The sequence below is a fragment of the Perna viridis genome, chromosome 5 (assembly GCF_037379345.1).
Source record: "Perna viridis isolate PV_CMFRI_1.1 ecotype Kerala chromosome 5, ASM3737934v1, whole genome shotgun sequence".
Lineage (NCBI taxonomy): Eukaryota > Metazoa > Mollusca > Bivalvia > Mytilida > Mytilidae > Perna > Perna viridis.
The window spans coordinates 46,235,881-46,263,636 of record NC_142449.1 but is presented as its reverse complement, the minus strand read 5'-3'; the positions used below and the strand labels follow the sequence as shown (position 1 = coordinate 46,263,636).

General features: G+C 32.6%; 3 protein-coding genes across 5 annotated transcripts; all 3 read right to left on the bottom strand.

Annotated features, from left to right (window-relative positions):
- Positions 1 to 348: 348 nt before the first annotated feature.
- On the bottom strand, positions 349 to 13,036 carry LOC148617947 (lysozyme-like). Of its 3 annotated transcripts, none has more exons than XM_088581669.1 (5): positions 12,970 to 13,036; positions 5,799 to 5,939; positions 4,878 to 5,063; positions 2,596 to 2,671; positions 349 to 467 (listed from the first exon to the last, which is right to left on the bottom strand). In XM_088581669.1, the coding sequence occupies exons 2-5, from the start codon at positions 5,926 to 5,928 to the stop codon at positions 404 to 406; spliced, it is 456 nt and encodes a 151-aa protein (XP_088437795.1). In that variant the 5' UTR covers positions 5,929 to 5,939; positions 12,970 to 13,036; the 3' UTR covers positions 349 to 403. The 3 variants fall into 3 exon arrangements, with proteins under 3 accessions (XP_088437795.1, XP_088437794.1, XP_088437793.1); XM_088581668.1 differs by lacking the exon at positions 12,970 to 13,036 and adding an exon at positions 8,828 to 8,932; XM_088581667.1 differs by lacking the exon at positions 12,970 to 13,036 and adding an exon at positions 8,491 to 8,711.
- A 1,273-nt stretch (positions 13,037 to 14,309) lies between these two features.
- On the bottom strand, positions 14,310 to 16,609 carry LOC148617946 (lysozyme-like). Its single transcript, XM_088585628.1, has 5 exons — positions 16,457 to 16,609; positions 16,038 to 16,178; positions 15,482 to 15,667; positions 15,173 to 15,248; positions 14,310 to 14,406 (listed from the first exon to the last, which is right to left on the bottom strand). The coding sequence occupies exons 2-5, from the start codon at positions 16,165 to 16,167 to the stop codon at positions 14,343 to 14,345; spliced, it is 456 nt and encodes a 151-aa protein (XP_088441754.1). The 5' UTR covers positions 16,168 to 16,178; positions 16,457 to 16,609; the 3' UTR covers positions 14,310 to 14,342.
- A 4,400-nt stretch (positions 16,610 to 21,009) lies between these two features.
- LOC148617945 (lysozyme c-1-like) lies at positions 21,010 to 23,448 on the bottom strand. The gene is made up of 4 exons (XM_088585627.1): positions 23,274 to 23,448; positions 22,593 to 22,775; positions 21,634 to 21,709; positions 21,010 to 21,167 (listed from the first exon to the last, which is right to left on the bottom strand). The coding sequence occupies exons 1-4, from the start codon at positions 23,431 to 23,433 to the stop codon at positions 21,104 to 21,106; spliced, it is 483 nt and encodes a 160-aa protein (XP_088441753.1). The 5' UTR covers positions 23,434 to 23,448; the 3' UTR covers positions 21,010 to 21,103.
- Between the last annotated feature and the right edge of the window lie 4,308 nt (positions 23,449 to 27,756).

Below are 27,756 nucleotides of genomic sequence, written 5' to 3'. Positions count from 1 at the left end.
CGTTGCAATCTTTCTCGTGTTTTAGCAAGGAATCTAAAAACGAAAGATTAAAAGGGAAAAACTCACCCCTACATGTATGCCAAAATTTGGGGAAATCTAATGATCAACTTTGTGGTTAAATGCAATCATTTGCTAGACGCTGGAGAGTTGATTGTTATTGTTTTTTTAACTTCAAACACAAGAGCGGATGGGGTACTCTTAAGAACAACAAATTACATTGAGACACCATTTCACAGTACCAGTGAATTAATATGAATTACTTAGTGGACGGCCCAAAAACATCATAAAGTGATATAACCGATTGTATTTTTTGGGTTAAAAATCTACGGTTTCAGAAAAGAAGTCATCTTTCTTATAAATGATTTTATTTAAATATTGTACTTCGTATGAAATCTTCAAAATCTTAGCAGCCCCTGTAACTGTACTGCGGACTTGAAACATTGGAGCAATGCTTTCTCCATGCAACCCTGCAAATAAAGGCAATATCAACACAGTAACGGTAGCAAACCCGCAGGTAAAGGCGATATCAATCCAGTAATAATAGCAAACCTGTAAGTAAAGGCATTATCAACACAGTATTTTAGCAACTCCGCAAATAAAAGCAATATCAACCCAGTAATAGTAGCAAACCTGACCCCATATTTTCCTTTATTTCAGATAAATGTTTATATAATTGTCATAAAATATACACCAATTTCAAAGTAAGAGTTTAAGTAAGAATCATGCCAATTCATGTAATATGTGATACATCTCATAAACAGGCTGCGCATTCTTATTTTGAATCCATGTTGATTTATGGGTCTATATAATGAAAGGTATAATCGTCCTTTCCAATCTGTCTATTCTTAAGAGATAATGCCATGGAAAATTCAATAGTTTCAGTTGTATTTCAGCGTAATTTGCAGTTATATCCCTTAATTTTGAATAATGTATATCTTCTATGAACCGGGGTTATATGAAAAGCCACATGTTAATTTCTGTTTACTATAAAATTTCAAACAAATTATCAAAAATAAAAATATGTAGGCTTTCCAACCATGAATTATATTTTGCATGATTCTTAGTTGGAGTAATACTTCATAGTTTAGATAAAACACTCTTCCGTATACTCAGTTGTATAAACCATCGACCCACATCTGACTTAAAGCTTTATATGGAAGTCTCGTGTTGATACACTGGCCGATATGGAAAATTGAATGTTAGAAGTGCATATCTTTAATATATTTGGTAAACAGAGTGCAAAGTTTTAAGTACCTCACCGTCTAAGAATCGGGCAAAATGTATATAAGGTGTGGCACATAAAGGAAAAAAAACGCAAAGATTTTATTGCATTAACCAATTAATTATACCGGATAACCACCAGAAATAACCATTTAAGTGTTTGTAAAATTTGCTTTTTTAAGATACTGATAGGTCAAATTTAGTTGAAATGCATTACGGCAAAATGGCGGGAAAATTTTCCCGCACTCTTTCCCTATTTAAGCAGTAAAAATATTTACGTGATAGATGCTTCAGGACAAGTATAAGGAGGTGGACCTAGGGTAAGGGACACAACTCTTACAAATCATTGGAACGTTTGTATTCAGTATTTTACACCAATGTCATGTAAGCATCAAAGTAACTTGGATTGATTTCATTCTGTGTCAAATGAAAGCTTGATAGGCTTTGGTGAAATTGAATATGATACAAACATATCACTGATTTTATGAGTTATGTCCCTTAACCTATGACTACCTCCTTAAATAGCTTTTTGGTTGTTTTCTAAATGTACTGAATATATTTTAGGCAAAAATGACTGAATTGGGGAAAATGATGTGCCACCCATTGCCTGATTCTTACACAGAATGGTACTTAATAATTATCCATTTATATTGGTTTAATACTTTTAAATTACAGATTACAGAAAATAGGTATATCGTCAAAAACATAATGTGACAACAATTGTCAGCACAGATGCAGGAATGAATATAAAAAAAATAACCAATTTTCCCAATAATATAAGAGTAATAAAGGGAACCAAAATTCTAGCGGTAATCAAAATATAATACAGGGACAAAGACTAGACATGGAAAACAGACAAATACAACAAAGGACATAAAATAACTAAAATAATACATACACAGTAACTAAGTAACAAAAGTAAACGAGCAACTCGGACTGCACTAAAAACTGGGAGCATGGATCAGGTGCACCGGTAGGATAAGCATCCTCTGCTTTTAAACAACCGAGTTGCTCATAAAAAGTTAAGTCCCGGATAGACGAAAGAGGAAAGGAAAACTATGACACGTTGGACAAATCAGTTTTCACGGTGTACATCTAGAATGTATTGAATATATCGGTTCAATACTTTTTTGAGTTATGTATATAGGTCTATGCGTGAGGCACGAACAAACGGACGAACAAACGGACGGAGTCGAGCAATTACTAAACCTGCTACAATTGTTGGTGACGCAGGTTTAATACTCACATTTGAAGGCATCAGTAAATGCGACATGAACTGGAGAGTGACTCACTGAGTATGGTTTCCCAAATCTTTTTTCGTCAGTGTGTGAATACAAATTGAAAAAAAAGTACAATAAAGGAAACAGTACGTACCATTTTTTGAAACCACCACATCTCTGGATCCTTACTGCACAGCTGGCATCATTATTTATGTCTCTGTTTCTGAAGGCTAAAATAATTCTTATCTCTTTAGTCTGATAAAAATCAAATGATAAAATAAATAAGTAAATGAAAAACGCATTAATAATCACATGAAAGAAGGAAAGAACATTCATGACAGCTGAATGTATTGTGTGAAACTCACTTTATTGAATGGACCAAGCTCAAGCTAGCAAACAATTAGCCCGATCAATCTAGCGAACAATAAGGCAGTGAACATTAAAAAAGCGGGGCAGGGATCCAATATCTAAAAACCATAGAACATAACAAACCCACAACGGACTTAGCCATTTTATTTCATATTATTTATGTATCATTGGATAATTTTGTAATAATTTTTTTTACACTATTGTGTTTATGCACGTACTTCTAATGCATTTCAAATTGCTTTATTGAAACTGAGATTGAAAACATTTGAAATAAAATTTTGAATGCCTTCATAGAATTTTGGGCCCTGGTTTAGGGCCCGATTTGTAAATATCTGGAACTGACATTTATAACTCTGTCAGCTTTAATTGTATAACTAAATTCAATTACATAGAAACAGAATAATGTTAAAAATAAACAATTCTCCTTCTACATAGATACAAAAATAAATTTTATTTCCCTTTTTAAAAAAAACCACACAAACAAAAACATACAAAAAAAAAAAAAAACTAAAAACAAAAAACAAAAAAAAAAACAAATGAAAAACAAATTATAAACCACCACTATTAAATTTCACTCCTCCTCGAAAAAGCAGTTCTATTGGTAGTTAATTCGTAACTAGAATGTGTTGGGGAATGCTGATTTGGGGGACGATCCATATGCACATCGTAAAATTTGATGGTTAACTAACCAGTATATTGAAAACTCAGCCTTTAATTGTCCTTAAAAGTATAAGGCCTACTTGAAAAGGGGTCCCTGCATAACATATTGAACTGCCCAATTTCAAACCTTACTTCACAAAACAGTTCATATATAGATTCTAGAAATTTGCTGGTGAATTAACTAGTAGGGTGATAACCTGACCCATAATGGAATAAAAATTCACCACCAAATTTCCAGGGTGTGCATATAAACCGTTCTTCTAAACTGGAAATTCAAAGTTGGCAAAAAAAATAATAAAAAAGTTCCTACAGCAAAGCCTTTACAAACCAATCAGTTCACCACCAAATTTCCAGGGTGTGCATATTAACCGTTCTCCCCTACATGAGGTTTTTCGCCTTTGAATTCCACGTTTAGGAGAACGGTCCATATGCACACCCTGGCCCCTTTTGATGTAGTTATAAAATATTTCGTAGCCTTAAGATTTTATGGACAATTAACCGCCCAATTTCTAGGATGCGCATATAAATCCCCCAAAATTAGACCCCCCAACACGCACCTTATTTTTCTCATTCTAGTCATGAATTAACTATTCATAGAAATGTTTTTTGAGGAGTGAAATTTAACAGTGACGGGTAAGTATTTGTTTTTATTTCGTTTATTTTTTCTATTTTTTTCTGTTTATATGTTTTTGTATATGTTTTAACAAAAAGGTGGTGGAATTTATTTTTGTATTTATATATTTTGTATCTATATAGAAGTGGAATTGCTTATTTTCATCATTGTTCTTTCTTTGTGTAACTGATTTGTGTTATAAAATTAAAGTTAACGGTGTTATCAATCTCAGATCTAAAAATGAGGGCACTAACCTATTGTCCAAAATAAATTTTATCAGTATGAAAACTACTTTCTAACGCCTATCTAGGAAAAGCTAAATAACGAATGAATTCAATTTTTCAATCTGTTTTACATAGAAAATAAAACATTTCAAAATAGTAATTAGAAGACTCCACATTCTGTCGCCTTTAGATCCAGCTAATTTCAATAAAGCAATTTAAAATGCATTTGAAGTACTTGTATAAAAATAGTATAGTCAAGGAAAAATTACGAAATTATCCAAATAATACATGTGAATGACACAGTCCGCTGTAGGTTTGTTATGTTTTATGATTTCTAGGTAATGAAGTTTTCCCATGCTTTCTTATTGATCGCTAGCATGATCTAGCTTACTGTTCACGTGCTTATTGTTCGCTAGCATGATCTAGCTTACTGTTCACTGGCTTATTGTTCGCTAGTTTGAGCTTGGTATTGAATGGACGGGAAATTATACGGGATATCGAAATAAATAGATTAATATATATATTTTTATATTGATATTCTAGGTACTTTTATTGACAAGCAATACATACATGCACACGAGTCAGCGCATCCATAAGTATTGACCTTCCAGCATGTTGATTCTGAAGTTCCTTGAGGTCGATCACAAAAATACCTGCTGTTTAATTGGAATATTCCATGATCTTTGGAACCGTCTGCATTCTGGTGGTTTATCGCATCGTAATGGAAGCGACTTTCATGGTAAACCAGACAGAGCCCTGAAATACATTCATTTATGTCATAAACTAGCCCAAACTGGGTTTTTCAAATAACATGTTAAAAAATTTTAAAAAAAAATCTTTTAATTTAAATCGTAATAAAAACGTTATTTGTTTGGGTTTATTTGCATCACGAAGTGCGGACCAATCGACGTGAATGACGTCACAGTACGATGACAGATTATGCAAAGAGAACCAACCAATCAGAGAGCTAGAAATGAATCAAATCAATTCATTTAATTCTATATCTGCCATGGAAAACATAATGAATAATCTTCGTGACAGGATACCACCCCTGTTTTTTTAAATAAATTTCTGGTAAAGTAGGGTAACAACAAAATTACCGAACACTTGTTCGATCCATAACCATGTCCAGTCCAAAACATAGTTATAAAGCGACACAGACGCTAAAAAGTGTAAACAGGTGCAAACCAAATTTTGAGTATAATCTGTTCAAAAATTGGAAACATTCCTCATAATTTAATTTCCGATGGATTTAAATCTAAATATAAATAATTCGTTCGTTATCAAATCGTTTGTTTTGGGGTTATTGAATCGCGAAGTGCGGAACAATCGAAGTCATTGCCGTCAATGTACCAAAGCAAATTATACATGAAAATTCTCAAAAAGCGAACCAACCAATCAGAAAGCTTGTTACAAATCAAATTATTTACATATTGATATAAATTATCTATTTCTTTACTTTCATTAAAGGATTATTTACTTTTTACTTACAGTTCCGAAGGTCTTTATTTGGAACTCCATGTCTTCGTAGAGTTCTTACCACCTCACATTTTGTTTTCTTTTTGCAGTATGAGGTACTCAACACAGCAAATATGGCTAACAAAAGAAGCAGGTATTTCATTGTTGGTCCGTCTGAAACATTTTACTTCCAGTTAGTAAGAAATAATGGGAAACACGATTTTAATGATAACAATGCTTAACTGTTAAAAAGCAGATAGATCGAGAAAAGAGTTGCACTTCCATCAAAAGCGAGTTACGATAACGTAATCCTGTGTCCGATACTCTCTCAACAGGGTAACGATTCCATCTCATTACTCATAACTGACGCGAAACTGTTTTCGACTGTGAAAATATGTGAGACATACATTAATATGAAATTTAATAATATGCATAATTTTCAGTAATGTATTACATTTTCCTATCTTAGTAACTTCTGTTCACGTCATAACTCACAATTGTGTCACTTAGTGTTCTAATTCTTACCTTGAACTTCATGAAAATAAATTCATTTTAAATTGAAGATAGACAAGTATTTGATTTCTGTTGCTTCCAAAAAAAAAGAAATCTTTTTTGTTTGATATGGAATTCTAATCCGAATATATACATTTCAGACCGAATAAATAGTTTTTTTTCTAGTCAGGAGTGAATCAATCCTGGGCGATCGTTCCTTGCATGTTGCATAAGCAATTCCTAATTAAATGGATTAGTCATATAAACAGAATCTAATTAAATTTCAGCTTCATTTATAATTTTTAAGTTGCAGTAAAACATGTATTTGAAATTCAGGATAAGTGCAGAAAAAATGTCAAAGTCCTCTTTTTTAACATTTACATTATTTTGCTACACTGGTAGTAAATATCAGACTGAAAGCATCCCAATGTTGGTAAAAGGGAATGCTTAAATTCTAAAGCAAGTATAATTACACATTTCTGCAAGTAAGTTGGCTCATATTGTAAATGTATGTAATGAATTATTATATAAGAAATACCGTGAAATGTTATAAAAGTAGCAATCAAATATCATAAATTTCGGTATGCTGTTTCAAGGAGTAACCTCTCATCAGCAGCATTAAAATCCAACACATAGGAAGATCGAGGTTCAAAAATATATTGTATACAAATTGTACTCAAAATCAGACAATTTAAAAAAAGCCAAACCCAGTACTGAGAAATTCTACCATGGGATAAAAAAATGTTTAAGAACTGTCATCTCTAATGAAATAGTGTATATCTCCCACATTAGTATATTTTGAATCATCTGAATTTGAAATCTATTTAAACTATTGAGGTAGAAACGTAGAGGCATACTAAAAGTTTCTTCTGTTTACAGCTCAAATGATTTTTATAAAATTTTATACGATATTTAGGCATCAAATGTAGATATGCATGAAAGATGATTATTATTCTCTGGTGTCTCTTAAGAGCAATGAATTCAAATTAAGGAGTTTATATGTTAAAATGCTCATATACTGCGCTGTACGCATGTTGATTTAATGAAATTGTATGCTAGGAAGATTATCCAATAAATGTAGAAGTTCATTAATGAAGGCCCCGCGCGGGTTCGGGTGTCAAAAGAATAGGCCCGCAGCAGCGCTAAGCCTGTCGTAAAAGGCGACTACATAGTGCCCAGAGCCCTAGCCGGGGGCTAGTTTGAGCTTGGTATTGAATGGACGGGAAATTATACGGGATATCGAAATAAATAGATTAATATATATATTTTTATATTGATATTCTAGGTACTTTTATTGACAAGCAATACATACATGCACACGAGTCAGACAAGACAGATCAAATGGGTTGTGTGCCCCAGGTGGTGGAATGGGGTACCCCTGACTTATTTCATGCTGGGGTTGTCAGTCTATAATACAGAAAACCTGACCGCAAAACGTAGTGGTGCACCTTGTTGGGAAAGATGCTACGTTCCTCGCACGTTAAAGGACCCTGCTGTGGTATTCGATTGGAGTAGGTACTTTTGCGCTCCGTCACAGGAGACTAAATTGTCCGACCCTACCCAACCCTCCCTTTTTCTGGTGGCAATAAAACTTTGTAGACCCCATTATCCATGTGTCCCATCCCTTTTTTTCATTTGATCATCATCATCATTTTATGTTCTTTTTATCATCCATTTCATGTTCATCGCTGAATATAGCTGAAATATTGCTGCTCGGGAGTTAAACCCCAATAACAAGTACCAGTGCGAGAGAAGACTATCCCACTTCATAGTTTAATATTATTTGGGTCATCCAGAAGCATCTGAGAGTTCACGAAGATATTTTTATTTCTTAAACCAAGGGAGATAAAGATGCATTCTTTATAAACTTTTCCCATTTAAGTTATTTTTAAATTAGAGACCTGTTCATAATAAACTTAGTTATGCTGAATTTAGTTTACGCTATCACTAAAGCAATATCATACTATTAATACCAAAGAAGACTGACATTAAAGCACGAATAACCAGAAATAGTCAGATATATACATGATTAGTTGACTATTGTATTAAACCAATTTATTAAAAATATTGCTTTCTGTATATTTTAGTTTCGATAACAAGCTGCATTTTGGACAATAAAGTATTTATTTATATTTATTTCTTTTAAATAAAAAAAAAAACTCATGCAGTGCATTCATCGTAATAGTCTTGTAATTTCCAATGTAAGATTTTACTGTAAATCTTTGTTACTTACCTGTAACCAAGGAAATTATTACCACCAAACATCTATTGTTTTTGTATATTGGCATTCCTTGAATATGTATTTTCAAAATGTTGACATTCCTTGAAGGCGCTTCTGTTACAATTTCAAACGTATGACATAACATCGTTTTGCGTGACACCGTAAAAAAAATGAATTAAACAAGCTTTTGTGATTCAAACGACAGAAAATAAGCAATGGCGAACATTAATTATTCTAATACGTTTACAGTTACTAGCCGATAATTTACAGGAAGTAAAATAACTATACATGTTCAGTAGTGAACTTTAAGATATTGAAATAACACTTCTAAACGGCATTAGGGACTTACCTTAAAATTGTTCAGACGTATTGTTTCACCGACAAATTGGGAACTAGTCCACAAACCGAGTTGCTATTTATACAACACCGTAACGAAATTCTAAGCGACATTAGATTACAAAAGTACATGTATTTCACTTAAAGAACCTGAAAAACCGGATCTGAATAAAACCGCGCTATATGCTCTGAAGTACATTGTCATTTGTAATTCAGCCCTTGTGATGCAAAACAGTTATTCAACATCTTGCACGAGAACGATAATATAATGATTCTCCTACATCTTGTTAGTATGTAAACTTCATGTATGAATACTTTCTATGAAATATCGTCTTTGATGACAAATGCCTCAAAGGTTCTACTAAGTTTATGTTATGTAATTCATATGATGTGTGAATTTTCATTAAAACTTTTTGAAGAAGCCTTGAAAAAATATGACAAATGGGAAAAGCCGGAGATCAGATGACTACACCGTTGATTTAATATTTTTTTTTGTAAAGGTATTGGTCCTTTTCTTTTATATTTTTATTAATTGGATATGAGTCTGGTTATTTTTCACAGTTTCAGTACCAAAACATTGTTACTTGTATTGCAAAAGAGGGTAAGATAGAAAACGTCTTAATAACTGGCGACCAGTTAGCCTTCTATCCTTTGTTACCATTGGAAACCGAATAAAGCATGTTTTGTCACATAGCATTAGTGGCACTCTAAAAGGATTTATGAAGGGACAATTTCTTTGTAAAAATATTGTTGTATGACATGATGCACTTCCTTGAAGATCATGATATTACAGGACTACTGCTTTTGACAGATTTCGCAAATGGCATTTGGTTTCATATAATGGCGACCAGTTAGCCTTCTATTCTTTGTTACCATTGGAAACCGAATAAAGCATGTTTTGTCACATAGCATTAGTGGCACTCTAAAAGGATTTATGAAGGGACAATTTCTTTGTAAAAATATTGTTGTATGACATGATGCACTACCTTGAAGATCATGATATTACAGGACTACTGCTTTTGACAGATTTCTCAAATGGCATTTGGTTTCATATAATGGGATCTTTTTATTAATGCCCTTAAAAGCTTTAGTCTTGGCTCATCTGTTCGTAAAAGGTTTCAAATCCTCTACTAGAATGCAAAGCGCAGTGATGATAATTTTTCAGTCCAGTTTTTTTTAACCTCGAACGAGGTTGCAGGCAGGGGGATCCTTTATCAACCTACTTCTTTAATATTGGGGTTTTATTGATTTCTTTGAAACTTAAATCAGATTCTAGAATAAAGGGCATCAACGTAGTTCAAATGAGACTCTCAATATGTAGATGATGCTATTTTTGTTTTATATAGTAGTTAAGATTCGTTAAAATATACCATTCTATGGTTTGATTCTTTCTACAATGTCCCTGGATTGAAAATAAATAAATCTAAGACAGGAACTGTATGGATTAAGAATAAAAGAAATACTCAGATAAGATTTTATGTTTAGAGTTAGACTGGCCATATTCTATCTTAAAACTGTTATGATAAGAATTTTGTTTAAGTCTTAATTATTTGTTATACATCCATTTTCAAAAGAAGGCTAAAGAAGTATTTTCTATAAAAACAATATATAAGGAGTTTGGCATTATCAAAACTAGTCCATCTCTTTACCACTCTACCAGTTTTAAAGAGTGAAGAAGGTATAAAATAGTTTCTTAACTGTCTATTACACGGCATGAAAAAACAACAAAGAAAACGAAGCAAAACACAATTATTGGCAGATTATGATCAAGATGTGTTGAAAATGATTCGATCATCTTTCCCCTTTTGCAAATATTTGAAAATTGGTTGGATTAAAATATTGTTTGATAATCTAAAAGGTAATTGGCAAAACCATTTATGATTTGGAGGTGAAAGAGCTCTACATCTTTCCAGAGGGAATAAAGATATAAATATCTGTCCAGGTATAAAACATTTATTGAAGGATAGTGCTAAGAAATACTTAGTATTCTCTGTAGACATGTCAAATTTTGTTGATGTAAAAAAAACAACAGTTTTATAATATTTAGATTGGAAAGAGAAAAGTTTACAGTATATAAAGGACATCCTAGACTTGAATGATAGAAAAGTTTACTCCTTCCAAAAATTACTGATTGTAGCAATTTTTGCAGTATTATAATGAACTATCATGTATTCCTCAGCAGACGAAGGAAATTATCAAAAATGTACTTTTTTTTTTCTTTTCAGAAATTTATGATGCATATATATTTTAGCCAGAAAGATTTGCTTTTTGATATACCTATCTTAGTAAGGTTATTCATCTGCCTACAGGAAGATTTTTTAAGTTGGGAAAAAATACTAGTTACCGAGATTGTACACTGGTCAATATTTTTTATTTTTTACATAAATCTTGCGAGAAAACCTATTTGAAAAACTTTCAGTTTTAACCTTTATACAGAGCCATAGCTACTAATTATTTAAAATAGTCAATAATGAGCTATGTACAATTTGAAAATCAATTGAACACTTATATCTAATTGTTCCATAATGTGTACAATTTATTGGATTTTTTTTATAAAGTGTTAATGAAATGAGTAAAATATAATATTATGTTGATCTGACGTTAGATAAGGAACAATTTATGCTTAGAGAAAATATATTAAACCGTTGTACAATTATTGTAAAAAAAGCTACGTCTACATATGTAAATTAAATGACTATGTACCTAACATTAGATATTTAAAGTATAATGACAAGACAAATCTCTAGATGATGTTGTAGCTAAGAAAAACAACACCATGAACAAATTTAACCATTTTTTGGGATCGTATTGAGATATGATTTGTGTTTTGTAAAAAGAAAAAGAATACTATCCATGGATGAGTTATATTTACATTTATGTATTTTTACCCCATTAAAAATGGAAAGCAAAATATGAAACATGGATGAATGAGTGTTTGTAAGCGCATGCATACCCAAAATTTTCTATGAAAACCATTCAATTTCGAAAGATATACTAAGAGAAAAATCATGTCAATCGGATTAAAATTATCCATTTGTCATGACAAAATGTATAAAATTTGATAAAATGAAGATTTTCCCCACTGAGACTCTTACTTTTAAAGAACACCCTTTTGCTAACGTTGGTACGTTCTAAAATATGATGTGTGGTACTCGAAACATTCAATGAATATACCACCTAAGATCGATGATCTATAACAGGCGGAAAGTTGTGTAAATCTGAATAAAAATAGTCCTTTGACATGATAAAATGCATTATATTTTCTAAAAAAGTACGATTTTCGAAAATAATTTGCAGGTGAAGATGAAAACAATTTGCAAAGTGAGGGTTGCACAGACGAAGAAAATCAGGCATTAAAATGAACATAAATCAATTTTCACATCATTCTGACAGTGAAGTTATGGTTATGATGTGATGAATATATATAGGAAAGGAAGTAAAGGCGTTGTTGTGCACAAGTATTTTTCTTTTTTAGTCCACATTGTAGCATTAGATTTTTGAAAACCAACCCACGCTATCAAAATGATGAAAACCAGAAATGAAATTTCGTGGTCACATGACTTTAGTGACGCACTGTTCTGAGTACAAACTTATATAGACAGTGTAGCGAGTGACCAGTCCCGTCAGTAATATATAGTCTTGGTTCTTATTAAAAGTATTAGTAAAAAGTCGGTTTGACCATTCACACAGATGCAAACTTATTCAAGTGCCCATTCGACTTGTACAATTGGCGTAACAAAGAAAAAATAGAGAATAAAAATAGCATACAGACATATAACGAATAACACACAGAATAAAATAAGTTAAATGGGCGACAAACGTTCGATTTGAGTGAACGGGTAAGATGCATCGGTAGGGTATGAACTTCTTTATCCTAAAACAACTTGCCGGCTTGTTCGACAAATTGTCCAGTATAAACAAAGAAGATTAAGATTAGAATATAAGAATTGAAAGATGAGAATATTCTACTAACATAAAAAACATGGATAGAAGTATAAACAAAGAAGATTAAGATTAGAATATAAGAATTGAAAGATGAGAATATTCTACTAACATAAAAAACATGGATAGAAGATGCAAATTTTAGCGACAGATAACTAGGGTTATCAAAATAAGCTGATACATTTGGTATCAATAGGTTGAGTTACTAGGTACCCTTTATAACGTAGGAAAACAGTCAGCGAAAGGCCGTCTCTGATATCATTTCAAATCAAGCCAGCCATATAAAAGTGAAAGTAGAAAAAGTCTATTTTTAGTTTGACCTGTACTAGTGTACCAAAGTTCGTGCCTTTTTTTCTTAAATGGACCTAAAATTATTTTTGACATTTCCTTAATTGAAAAAAACATGGTCAAAAGTTAGATTGAAACTCCTTGTCTATTTAAAAAAAAATCTTGACAATTTAAGGTATACTGTAGAAGCCTATGGGGCAAAGAATACAAAACTGAGACAAAACACTTGTACCGCTACATTGTTGCAAAGGTATATCCTTTACCTTAAGACGTATATGCATACATGAAATAATTTATGGTGTATGAAGTCCTTGTAATTTCAGTAGTATATTATGTAATGATATATTCACATTTGCATCTGTTAAAAAATCATTGTGGTTAAAAAGATTAATTAACTTCGGTAGTTCATAACGTGGTTAAATTCGGTGAGAAGTTTTAAGCAATATACAATAAAAACCAGAAATGCAATCCAACTTTTCCCGTGTGAGCTGCCAATTTGCCACAATAAAGCAGAGAGATGCCAACACCGTAGACCTTAGATGCTATAAACGCTGACGCGTTACGAAGGTATTTTGTACTAAACTATTGCAACCGGTCCAAAGTCGAAGAACCAGCAGCTAGGGAACAAGAGTGACCCAATATGACAATCGGTAGTCTAACTTAATTCTTGGAATTGTTTGTGATGCTTCATCTAGCGCTCTAAAATAACTTCACCACATGAACTTAAAATTACCAGTAAAATCATGGTATCATTATCAATAAAGCATTCGGGTAGGTGTAATAAAATAATAAAATTTTTACGCATTACTAACCTTCATCAAATTATAGATTTTCTTCGTTTTGCAATTCTTGATTATAAAATTCCTTCTTTAATTAAACACATACGACTAATAATTATTTTAACTTTCTGGAAACAAATATGATATCAACAACTCCCAACTTCAATTTAGACTGTATTGTATTAGAAAATTTGGGGGAGTTAATCCTGGTAAGTTTACCTGTGATTCGTTTATTAGCAGAGCTTTCTACGATTTTTTCCTATTTTCAGACTTTTTTTGAAAAGTTTTAACGGCGGACATTTTGAAAAGGCAGCCATGTCAGGTTTCTCAATATGACATTGCACAACTTCAAGTGATTCCACATTTTTTGTGAAAAGTTATTCCATTCACCCGTTTCAGTGGACAAGACGGAGGTAAAAATAAAATTAAAAACAATAAATTCCATACGTTTGTTGTAGGAAAATAAAAACAAAACAAAACACTTCATTGTTGTAAAAATTAGTTTTTGACTAAATTCATTTAGCAGTCACTGTAGTCATAAGCCGTGCCAGAGACATCTTGGCAGCGATCCCTCCAAGCATGCCTGAAAATCATAAAAAGAAAGAAAAGAAAAAAAGGTAATCACGAGATAACGGGACTTTGTTTCATTTAATTTTGCATAATTCTTCATTTATTTTTTTTTTGGTTTCGAATATCGTTTGTTTATTCCAAACAAAAAAGTGATATAAATATAAATTGTATTATACACAATAAGGATACATTATAAGTTTTGGTTTGCACAGCCCGTTGAGTAAATAACTCCCGCAGAAATTAATCATACGGAGCGAAATTTTAACGTGATATTGAAACAAAAAGTCATTTTTTTTTCAATTTTACGGCCGAGATTATGATTCCGTTAATCGTTCAATCGGCAAACCTCGGGTGACTCCGCTGCTCTACCTCAAGGATGGTACGGACTCGGCCGAATTTGCGACGGGTGGTTAATCGTTATGATGTGGCAACCATGCAAACAAATGTTCACAATATATAAGTTTCCCTCATTCGTTGCAACCCGGATTTGACATCAAAATGAGCGGTTTTCATAGAAGAGAAGATGATGCTTGCCCTACCGATGCACCTACCTCTTACTCCCAGTATATATTGGATTCCGGTACGTCCCTTTATTCTATAGCTTCTTTGAACATCATTTTATAATTTATTTGTGTTATTGATGGCGCTTTTGTCTGTTTTTTGTCAAACATTCGTACTGGATAATACATATCCCATTCTTTGTTCTAATCATGGTTTTCCTTGCTTTTACTTTAATCGTTGGTTCTCCCTCTTCTCTTCACTATTTTACTTGTACCTACCATTTGATAAATCCTCCACATCTCTGGATCCGAACAGCACAGTTAGCATCGTTGGTTATGTCAGAATTTCTGAAGGCTAAAATTCAATATTTGTTAAAACTTACTTTTAAAAGCTTAAATAGAAAGTGGGTCCGAATTTCTAAGAATGATAAAACAAATACCGATTTAAAGTAGAGGAAGCATTTTTCAAAATCAGAAATTACAAAACTAAACAAAATTACAAAGCAATATCCTAAATAGTGGACTAAATGGGAAGTACTAAAACAATAAAATTAAAAGATATCTTGATAATAGACATTCCTTGCATACATGCGCAAGTATCATCGCATCCATAAGTATTGAGCTTCCAGCATGTTGCTTCTGATGTTCCTTGAGGTCGATTGCACCAATATTTGCTGTTTAGCTGGAATATTCCATGATCTCTTGACCCGTTTGAGTTTTTCTTACTTCTCGCATCGTAATGGTATGCACTCTCATGTTGTACTAGACAGAGCCCTGATAAGAAGACACGAGTTCTAAATTGTAGTTGTAAAAGCTACAAAATATTTCTTTGTTTTATGCAAAATGTTTACGAAAGTGAATTGCACGTTATATCAAAACTTTTTTTTATATGAAATATGTATTATGCCTTCCTTTTGTCAAGTTTCAGTTTTTGAAAAAAAAAGTTAACTACAGCTTATCACCTTTACACTTTTATGTTGAACTAATAGAATGCTTAATATGAAAAACAATGTCTGATATTTTTGTTTGCATTTTTTTAAATAACAGATATTGTGTTGATTTCTTTAAAAGATTATCCTACCTATATCCGCTCCAATAACATCCTTTTATTCAAAAGAAAACAGTTTCACTTATTGTTACTTACAATCTCTTAGGTCGTTGTCAGGTACTCCTTGAAAACGCAAAGCCTCAACCACTTCACATTTAGTTTTCGTCTTACAATAGGAGCTCCTCAGTAAAACCGCTATGGCTAACAAACTACAGAGCTGTTTCATTATTTGTTTCTCTAGAAGGTAAAATAAGATGTGGTTCGTATGGTGAGGGCAATTCAAAACAGGATTAAGAAACGCACTCAAGATATAAGATATGAGGACTAGATACTGCCTAGAAAAAAAAAATTAAAAAGATTTACAAGAAAATCCAAATGAATTGACCAAATCTGACTCCTCTGATAAAAATCTATTCTGATTTAGTTATATTAAATAGATAAGTGCAATCAAAGTGAAAAGCTTCCATGTATCAGGAAGAAATATGAATAATGTATTTTTGAGCCTTTGTACTTACATTAGATGAATTAGTCCAAGACCGTTTGTAATTTATAGCTATCTCAAAAGATATGTAACACTGTTTGCCACAAGTTACTTTTGTACAAATGTCCACGTCACCCTTGTTTGTTTGAAATTTACCATAGCAGTGCATTGGATTTTTTAAATTATCCTTTATACGCCATCTGTCACTGAAAAGAAAGGAAAGTTTGTACTTAATATAAAATAAAATATGATTGAAATGAAAGATGCAATGACTAACTTGAATTGATATGCACATATTTTTGATTATTTTTACCCGAGTGAACTTTGAAGGGAAAATCTAGGAGGAAATGTACGTCTAACTCTCGAAAAAAGCCTCAGTGACTAGTTTCGTTATTGGTGACATTACTTTCAGTATTTAATTTTGAAACGAATGAAAGTTTTAAGTAGGTCAATGAGTGCCAATACTACATCAGTTTTCAAAGACACCTATGTAGCAAAAACATTGTCTACTATACAATACAGATATGTTGTCGTTCCAGCAGACAAAGCCCAAAGCAATATTGTTTTTGTCTGCAAAACGTATTACATCCAAAGTTTGTTATAAGATGTAGACGTAGAAAATAATAGCAGCGATACGACCTATACTGCCACTACACTCTGAAAAGAAGAGATAGTGTATAACGATAAATCTGTGCAATTCTTTCTTGGTCTCTCTACCAAAGATGATAATTGTGATTTATCGTCTATGTACTGGATTCCCAAACTCCACAAGAATCCATACAAACAAAATCTGTAAAATGTACCACCAAACTTTTAACTTCTATACTCACAGCTGCAAAGAGGGTCTCCAGTCTTACGCACTTGTTACTCCTCTAGTGGTTTTAATTAAATCTGGATTCTGAAAAACGCGAAAGATCTTTTGGAGACCCTCAATTCAAGATTTTCAACAGTGTATACTTCTATTCCTAATACTCATTAAAAATCCCGACTCAAGAACACGATACATCGTTGTTTCTCCAAAACGGATGGTACACCAAGATATAATTATATAGTTCTTCGTAGAGATTCCTCATACTTTGTAATAAATACTTCCAAATCATCTTCCAAATATACAGAAGAAGATGTTTTCAAAATTCTGGAATTTTTGATCGACAACATATTTGTCCAGTGTGGTGGACGCGTTTTTCGGTCGGTATTCCAATGGGAACAAATTGTGCTCCTTACTTGCTGACCTATTCCTACACTCTTATGAGGCTGACTTTATAGCTGATCTGATCCAAAAGAAATAATATTGTTTCGCGAGATCCTTTAATCTCAGTTTCCGCTATATAGATGACGTACTATCTTTGATCAATCCTAGTTTCGGGGACTTTGATACATCGCAACTATCCCAAAGAACTTGAAATAAAGGATAATACAGACACTGTGAAGTCGGCCTCATATCTTGACCTGCACTTAGAGACCGATGGTAAAGGAAAACAAATGACCAAACTTTACGACAAACGTGATAACTTTTCATTCAGAATTGTCAACTTTACTTTCATCTGTGGCAACATCCCTTCAGCACCTGCGTATGGAATTTTCATATCACAACTCATACGTTATGCCAGAGCTTGCCGTAGACTTTTTGTATCGCGCTAGGACTCTTACAGTTAGGCCTCTGGAACAGGGTTATGTTGTTACAAGATTGAAGTCATCACAACAGAAGTTTTATGGTCGCCATCATGAACTCGTGGATCGTTACGGTGTATCCATCTGCACCATGAAAACTGATTTATTCATAGTTTTCCTTTCCTCGTTTGTCTACCCCGGACCTGACTTTTTTTGAACAACTCGGCAGGTGTTTCTAGAAAAGCGGAGGGCGCTTACCGTACCGGTGCACCTGATCCAAGCTCCTAGCTTTAAGTAGTCTGAGTTGCTCATTTGCTTTTGTTACTTTGAATGTATTATTTTAGGTACTTAATGTTTTAAGTTGTGTATGTCTGTTTGGATTACCATAAAGTACATAAAGAATAACGAAAATGCACAAACTTCACTAAAAACTGGGAAAATTCAAGTGTCCCAGAAGATAGATAAGTTAAAATCAATTTTAAATAAGCCAAATTTGCGAGTTGTTCCAAACCTTTTTTCTCTGCTTACCTCGGGATAGGAAATATTTTTTGTCCCAGGAACTGGTTGTTTTAATGATTCATAAACATCACAATCTCCTTAAATACAAATGTTTGTAGCCTGTGACGAATTCTATTAAAGTTTGAGTAAACACATACTGCCTAAAACAAATATACACGACCCATCTAGTTTCAAGATAATTATGTTTTTCAACACAAATACCTACAAAAATAGATTTATTAAATTTATATTTATTAGTACGTTTTAAGACATAAAATCTAAAAATACAAATTGTATCAGGATTACTTAGTATTCGATTGATTCTAATTCGAAATGATACTCAGAACTACATTTGGCATATATAAAACTGATTTGTTCAACGTGTAATAGGTTTTCCTTTCCCCTTTCGTCTACCCCGGACTTGACTTTTTATGAGCAACTCGGTGAGTGTTTCTAGAAAAGCAGAGGACGCTTACCCTACCGGTGCCTCTGGTGCATGCTCCCAGTTTTAGTGGAGTCCGAGTTGCTCATTTGCTTTTATTACTTTGTATGTATGATTTTAGTTACTTTGTGTTCTTTGTTGTGTATGTCTGTTTTCCATGTCTGGTCTTTGTCCCTGGATTACATTCTTTTGATTACCGCTATAACCTTGGTTCCCTTGATTACTCTTTTCTTCCTCTTTACGGGATATGACCTTTATCGGGCAGCACGACTCGTGTCTCGCAAGAATCAGGAACTGCTCATCCGTCCGGCGCTTCTGATTCCAACCCGTATTTTTCTCTCTGTGCATTTTAAATTGTGTCTTTCCTGTTGTTTGTCATTGTCAAAACGCATGTATTCGAACGTGCATTCATCCATGTAACCCATGATTGGCATCGTTTCATCTTTGGTTCATTTGGACGATTCTAATTATGTATTTTAACAATGGTATTGCTTAGTATCTCGTTTTGATCCTGGTGTTGGATTATAATACTTGAAGAGCAAATCCATGAACAAAGCTTAACTAGGACGCTTACCCTACCGGTACAACCGATCCATACAACAAGTTCAAGTGGGTCTTTCTTTCGCTTTTGTTTCTTTGTACTTGATATTTTTGGTAATGTCATTTTCTTTTTTGTGTGGGTTCTCCTTCCCTGTCTAGTCTTTATCTTTGAATTACAAGTCTTACAAACGACTTTAAAGAATTTCAAAGTATATAAAACCGACACAACAAGAAATATAATACTTCATTAATATATGTCTTGATAAAGAGCTATGAGCTGCAAAAAATGTTCATTTTGTGACAGATATTTTCTTCGAGATTATCTTGTATCGCATTCATCGTTGAGTTGTGTTGATTGTAAATTCATTGTGTTTTTATTTAATTTAAATTCCAATCTAATTAGCCTTGTTATTTTGTCGTGCATAATGATTGTTGTTTACCATCTACGGCCTCAGCAATGACAGTTTTTACATCAGTGTAAATTCCATGAACATATCGTAAACGAACATATCTAACACCCCTTTGACAAATAACAGCAGATGAAAGGCGTGGAACAGCATTATCTGCATATCGACATCCATATTACGTTGTGGTTTTGAATGCCGCCATTTGTAATGTCAAGTTCGAGTGTCAATTTCAATATTTGAGAGTCTCGAAGAGAAAAAAAAGGATTAGTATTATAGGATTAAAGAAGATTATATTTCTAGTTACTAGATTTTTATAGTTTTTCTCAAACATTACGTTGAATGAGCATACTTTAGAATTTAAATGTAAAGACGACAAGTCACCAAACTTGTTTCGAGATAATCGAGTCTTACTATGGCACTCTTATAAATTACAATAGATTCTGATTTCTTTTTGCAATCTGTAAAAAAACCGGTAAATAGAGTTTCTTAAAATTTTTTGTAAAGAACACTTAACTAACGTTCCAAATATTTAAAAGAAAATGTAAATAAAAAAATAAACAATAAATATGGGGGTTACCGAACTCATTATGGTGTAATTAAAAAAAAAAGCAAAAACACATTGCAGCTCTGTAGGACATTTTCCAACCAATTTTCTCCCCTTGAATGTTTGGAATTGTACAATACAAAGTTGTATGTCAAAAAAATATTTCAACAAAATTGAAACATATTATTTTTTTATATTATTTCAAACAATATTTATTCATTGAAAATATATATGACTGTATGATTTTACAAGAAGACAGAAAACAATTATCTATTTTAAACACTTTTTGAAAAATCACTGAATGTGTAAAATTGGACCATTGACTCACGCCAAAAATAATCTGAAAAACTTTTATATCAGGCTTGTGAATGATTGGACCGATTGTATATAAACCTAACATAAAAGTTTTTTGAACACCTGTTTGTTCTAAATGATTGCACCACCATGTATAATATAGTGATTTTTTCCGAATTTCATGGTGACAATCCTGCGTAACCAAATTAAGTGCATTAAATCATTTAAATGATCATCGAACTAAATCTATATTTTACTTTCTAAATGATTTAATTAACATTTTTACAATTAAATTGTTAAGTCCTTTACAGAAATAAAACTGTGTACAGTCATCTTTCCTTTATGTTAGCAATCACTGTAATCATAAGCCGAGCCTGACACATCAGAGCAGTGATTTATCCAACCATACCTGCAAGTTAAAACAGATTCAAGTGAATATAAGTCTTTATAAATCAGACTGGAGGGAAAAGTTTTCATTTGGTTACTATTTGGTTTTACACTTTCCTTGCGTTATCGTTTCTGGTTTGATTTGATACGGATGATTTTAGTTGGAGATGAATGTACGATTTTCTGAAAAAATAAAACAAAATAAAACAAAACCAAAAACAAACAAACAGTGCTTTTCAAAAAACTTGATATCGCTAATATTGCAGAATTTAGATGCCAGAAATTATGCATTGTATATCATGTATGTGTTATTTGACAGGAAATATTTGTTTTGATATAATATATTAAAATGTTTTATTTGAAATTGCTTAAAAATTGCAAATATATAGCAAATAGAAATGGAAAGTAAGTAAGCAATTTAACGTCAATAAATCAATAGCAGAAAAAATGTGCTTCAGTTTGTAGTCAACAAAAACGTCGATGCATACCATTTGCCAAATCCGCCACATTTCTTGATTCTTACTGCACAGTTAGCATCGTTGGTAATGTCAGAGTTTCTGAAGGCTAAAAAACATTCTGTTTCACATTAAGATAGAAGAAAATTGGGTGAACAAACAATGGTGACTGCAAGTGTATTCCTATTTTTCTTAGTTAAAGGAGCTGGCAAGAAACACTTTTATATTCTGATAAACACTAATAAGAAATGCGAAGATCAGTATGACCATATGAAACACCCAATCGTTTGATCCTATGGCTGATTTCAGACGTTTTCTGTTGAAATTGAAAACATATTATAAAACGTACTACTTATGACATGGCATGTTAACTTGTTCTAGTAAGTGGTGAATGAGACGGCTTTTAAGAAATAATTTGTAACATTAGACTTTACAAAACACCAATGCATAATTTGGTTTTGTAAATATAAAGACGTTCTACACGGCATATTTGATGGAAATATTCATGAAAAAATGGAAGAGTGAGGGAAAATATGGCATATAGCATATACTAGTGATCAATAATAAAAAAAAATGGCTGGGATATTAACTTTAGTGAATTTATCTTAAATGTTTGATTTTTTCATGACTTTTTAACTTACATCACGAATGTAACATCACTGAAATTCTGTAAGATTTGAGGCTGTTGAACATATTTTACTAATGGAGCAACCATTTGAAATTGATGAAAGGGTGACTAGGATCATATTTAAAATAAAAAAGCAGGATGATAATGTATTGTTAAAAAATTCCAAAAAGAACAGCTGGGTAAATCCAGGACACGCTTGAGTAAAAAATAAAATGTCAGGTTCAAAGTTGATTCAGTACTTAAAATGTTGATATATGTATAAAATAAATAGAATCATGGGTTAATTTTTTTTTAATTTCATTTCACGAACAGAAAAATCGCTTAAAAAGACAAATTTGAAGAAATTATAATCAATAATACACACATGCACATGTGTCAGCACATCCATAGGTATTAACCCTCCAGCATATAGACGATGAAGTTCCATGAGGTCTGTCACAATAATATCTGTTGTTTAATTGGAATATTCCATAGTCCTTTGAACCGTTAGAATTTACATTCAGAGCGTCGTAATGGTAGCCACTTTCATGCTGGACCAAACAAAGCCCTATGATATTAAAAATAAATATTGGTCATACTGAAAGATGCAGTAATTGTAACAAGATTGCATTGGATAAGTAAATTAAGAAAAAAAAAAAACTAGATTGTATGATACCTAAACTTGGAAGTGAAAGGTAAAAACCAGTCGATACGAAGACGTTGAGTAACTTTACACAATTAACGGAAAATAAACTTGAATACCATCATTGTATATACGCATTTCCTTTAGTTTAAGAATAATCAAGAGAACCAAGATTCCAGCAGAAATCAAAAGAATGTAAACCAGGGACAAAGACTAGATATGAGAAACAGACATTTACAACAAAGTACATAAAACAACCAAAATAATACATACAAAGTAACAAAAGTAAATGAACAACTCGGACTCAACTAAAAACTGGGAGCATGGACCAGGTTTAAGTCTTTATCTGCACGTATAGCAAAAAAAAAAAAAAAAGAACTAATTCCACACTTAATCTTTTCTACAGTGAATTAATTTATTTACAGTTTCTGAGATCCGTGTCAGGTACACCTTCATGACGTAAAGCCTTGACCACTTGACATTTAGTTTTCGTGATACAATAGGAGCTCTTCAGTAAAGCTATTACAGCTATCAAAGTATACATGTGTTTCATTGTAGATCTCACAGCAAATGCAAAGAACATGTTAGAGTTAAATGGAATAAGTTACAAAATACAAATGGTTAAGGTAAACCAATGGAACCAAGATTCGAGTGCATAAAGACAAATCAAGAGTAAAACAGTAATTCACACCAATGGAAAGACAACACACAAAATCATTAGTCAAAATCAAAAAAAAAAAAAAAAAATAACAATAAAATAAAATAAAATAAACAAAGAAAGAAAGAAAAAAAGACAAACTTTAACAAAGGTCATTGGTTTACCTCGATAGTAAACTGAACGGAAAATAAAATACTGAATTCTGCAGTCACTTAAATAACTTCAAACACTGACTATAACAACATGTTTAAAATAAAATAATATAGAATTATTCTGGATACAAACTGTTACTTACCTCTTTTAATGTTTAGATGTAGTGCATCACGGTAAAGTTTTGACAAGTTTAACACTTCTAACAACTTATTTACAATTTATATGACATGGTATTGGGATTCTAATCGACTTAATTTGTATGTTACTTTAAGAACCATACATTCCCGGATCTAAAAATCACTGCAATTTATGCAATTTCTAGTTTAGCATTTAAGTTGCAAATAAAAATTTGTCAACATCCTGTACAGTGAAACATAAAAATGTTTTATGTCATTTGAACGGTATGGATGATGAATACTTAATGAAACCTTTTCTAAAGTGGATTTATTTAATGGTTGTTAGAGGAAACCTTTTCACGAAGAGAAAGGCATGGCTGATTTTGAGACTGAACAACTTGACTTTTTATAGTATAGGGTAAATGGACTCTAAAGGCGAATATATTCGAACAGATTCAATACTTTAGTTCGATTGAATGATTGATTGTGCTTTACCTCTTATCGCAAATCTTTCACGATTTCAGGATGATAACATTTGACAACCGAACAAACAAACCATATTTTGAATAAGTCTGACACTCAGAGTAGGTAAGATTTGAATGTGCAAGTTCACAGAAGCAATAGCCCGCCGGTAAGCACATTCAGACACATTAGTCTAACAATAAACCAACCAGTCGTCACTCTATCTCGGATATTTTGCGTACTTTGTGTGGAAAAGCAATGACTATCATTTTTAAAGTTTTTGTACTGTTTGGCCTGGGATCGAACCTACAACTCTCCACACAAAGGATTTATCTGATATATTCAGAAGATAATCTAGTCAACTATCGTGAAGAGGAAACGAACATTAACCGAAGATTTAATAGGAGCGCTTTTATAAGAGGTTGTTTCTGTTACAGATTTTTTCCTTTGTCCTGAATAAATGATGTTTGCTTTCCATAAATGTGGTTCCATTAATATATATTTGGAATATATATGTGGATCGTTATGGTGTATCCATTTGCGCCATGAAAACTGATTTATTCAACGTGTAATAGTTTTCCTTTCCTCGTTTGTCTACCCCGACTTGACTTTTTATGAGCAACTCGGCGGGTGTTTCTAGAAAAGCAAAGGACGCTTACCCTACCGGTGCACCTGGTCCATGCCCCCGGTTTTTAGTGGAGTCCGAGTCTGTTTTCCATGTCTGGTCTTTGTCCCTGAATTACATTCTTTTGATTACCGCTATAAATCTGGTTTCCTTGATTATTCATTGATATAAGGTAACGTTTTGAAAATATATTGCATGCAGTATTTCTTTTTACATTGAAATATATACACATCAATTAGCGCATAAAATCAAGTTACACAAACTTTTTTTTATACTAGAACATTATGTAATGGGATTTTCATATTTGCATAGTATGCGAATTCCTTGTGATATAAGTTATATTATTATCATAATGGCTAAATTTCGGTGGAGCATTCTGTGATAGAATAAGGTAACACAACATTTTTACATCAGAACTTGCTAATACGGCATAGGCATTGTAAACGTCTTTAATAGGTACTACTAATAATAAAACTATTGACCAAACTATACGACAAACGCGATGACTTTTCATTCCGTAATGTCAACTCTCCCTTCAGCACCTGCGTATGGAGTTTTCATATAAAAACTCATACATTATATCAGAAATTTTGCCGTAACTACGCAGACTTTTTGTATCGCGCTAGACTACTTATAATTAGGCTTCTGCTACAAGATTGAAGTCATCACAAGAGAAGTATTATTGTCATCATCATGAACTCGCGGATCGTTACGATGTATCTATTTGCACCACGAAAACCGATTTGTTCTATGTGTCATAGTTTTCCTTTCCTCTTTCGTCTACCCCAGACTTGACTTTTTATGAGCAAGTCGGTGGGTGTTTCTAGAAAAGCAGAGGACGCTTACCCTACCGATGCCCCTGATGTATGCTCCCAGTTTTAGTGGAGTCCGAGTTGCTCATTTGCTTTTGTTACTTTGTATGTATGATTTTAGTTACTTTGTGTTCTTTGTTGTGTATGTCTGTTTTCCATGTCTGGTCTTTGTCCCTGGATTACATTCTTTTGATTACCGCTATAACTTTGGTTCCCTTGATTACTCTTTTCTTCCTCTTTACGGGATATGACTTTATCGGGCAGCACGACTGGTGTCTCGCAAGAATCAGGAACTGCTCATCCGTCCGGCGCTTCTGATTCCAACCCGTATTTTTGGGGTTCTTGATGCTAGTCTCTCTCTGTGCATTTTAAATTTTGCCTTTCCTGTTGTTTGTCATTGTCAAAACGTATGTATTTGAACGTGCATTCATCCATGTAACCCATGATTGGCATCGTTTCATCTTTGGTTCATTTGGACGATTCTAATTATGTATTTTAACAATGGTATTGCTTAGTATCACGTTTTGATCCTGGTGTTGGATTATAATACTTGAAGAGCAAATCCATGAACAAAGCTTAACTAGGACGCTTACCCTACCGGTACAACCGATCCATACAACAAGTTCAAGTGGGTCTTTCTTTCGCTTTTGTTTCTTTGTACTTGATATTTTTGGTAATGTCATTTTCTTTTTTGTGTGGGTTCTCCTTCCCTGTCTAGTCTTTATCTTTGAATTGCAAGTCTTACAAACGACTTTAAAGAATTTCAAAGTATATAAAACCGACACAACAAGAAATATAATACTTCATTAATATATGTCTTGATAAAGAACTATGAGCTGCAAAAAATGTTCATTTTGTGACAGATATTTCCTTCGAGATTATCTTGTATCGCATTCATCGTTGAGTTGTGTTGATTGTAAATTCATTGTGTTTTTATTTAATTTAAATTCCAATCTAATTAGCCTTGTTATTTTGTCGTGCATAATGATTGTTGTTTACCATCTACGGCCTCAGCAATGACAGTTTTTACATCAGTGTAAATTCCATGAACATATCGTAAACGAACATGTCTAACACCGCTTTGACAAATAACAGCAGATGAAAGGCATGGAACAGCATTATCTGCTTTATTCCATTCCTTTTCGAAATCGCGTATTTCAAGGTACATGGTTATCAGTATCACCTTTTGCTTGGAATATTGAACATATCGACATCCATATTACGTTGTGGTTTTGAATGCCGCCATTTGTAATGTCAAGTTCGAGTGTCAATTTCAATAATTGAGAGTCTCGAAGAGAAAAAAAAAGGATTAGTATTATAGGATTAAGGAAGATTATATTTCTAGTTACTAGATTTTTATAGTTTTTCTCAAACATTACGTTGAATGAGCATACTTTAGAATTTTAATGTAAAGACGACAAGTCACCATACTTGTTTCGAGATAATTGAGTCTTACTATGGCACTCTTATACATTACAATAGATTCTGATTTCTTTTTGCAATCTGTAAAAAAACCGGTAAATAGAGTTTCTTAAAATTTTTTGTAAAGAACATTTAACTAACTTTCCTACATATTTAAAAGAAAATGTAAATAAAAAAATAAACAATAAATATGGGGGTTACCGAACTCATTATGGTGTAATTAAATAAAAAGCAAAAACACAAACTCTTATTGCAGCTCTGTAGAACATTTTCCAACCAATTTTCTCCCCTTGAATGTTTGGAATTGTACAATACAAAATTGTATGTCAAAAAAATATTTCAACAAAATTGAAATATATTATTTTTTATATTATTTCAAACAATATTTATTCATTGAAAATATATATGACTGTATGATTTTACAAGAAGACAGAAAACAATTATCTATCTTAAAACACTTTTTTGAAAAATCACTGAATGTGTAAAATTGGACCATTGACTCACGCCAAAAATAATCTGAAAAACTTTTATATCAGGCTTGTGAATGATTGGACCGATTGTATATAAACCTAACATAAAAGTTTTTTAAACACCTGTTTGTTCTAAATGATTGCACCACTATGTATAATATAGTGATTTTTTCCGAATTTCATGGTGA

Excerpts from the sequence above, each read along its gene's own strand:
- LOC148617946 (XM_088585628.1), bottom strand. The coding sequence starts at position 16,167 with ATGAAACAGCTCTGTAGTTTGTTAGCCATAGCGGTTTTACTGAGGAGC. Across the intron at positions 15,668-16,037 it reads TGACAACGACCTAAGAGATT|GGCTCTGTCTAGTACAACAT; the intron begins GTAAGTAACAAT and ends TCTTCTTATCAG. Across the intron at positions 14,407-15,172 it reads TGTGGAGGATTTATCAAATG|GCATGCTTGGAGGGATCGCT; the intron begins GTAGGTACAAGT and ends TATGATTTTCAG.
- LOC148617947 (XM_088581667.1), bottom strand. The coding sequence starts at position 8,623 with ATGTTATGTCATACGTTTGAAATTGTAACAGAAGCGCCTTCAAGGAAT. Across the intron at positions 5,940-8,490 it reads AATAATTTCCTTGGTTACAG|ACGGACCAACAATGAAATAC; the intron begins GTAAGTAACAAA and ends AAAATGTTTCAG. Across the intron at positions 2,672-4,877 it reads ATGCGCTGACTCGTGTGCAT|CCTTCAGAAACAGAGACATA; the intron begins GTATGTATTGCT and ends GAATTATTTTAG.
- LOC148617945 (XM_088585627.1), bottom strand. The coding sequence starts at position 23,433 with ATGTTCTTTGCATTTGCTGTGAGATCTACAATGAAACACATGTATACT. Across the intron at positions 22,776-23,273 it reads TGACACGGATCTCAGAAACT|GGCTTTGTTTGGTCCAGCAT; the intron begins GTAAATAAATTA and ends TTAATATCATAG. Across the intron at positions 21,710-22,592 it reads ATGTGCTGACACATGTGCAT|CCTTCAGAAACTCTGACATT; the intron begins GTGTGTATTATT and ends AATGTTTTTTAG.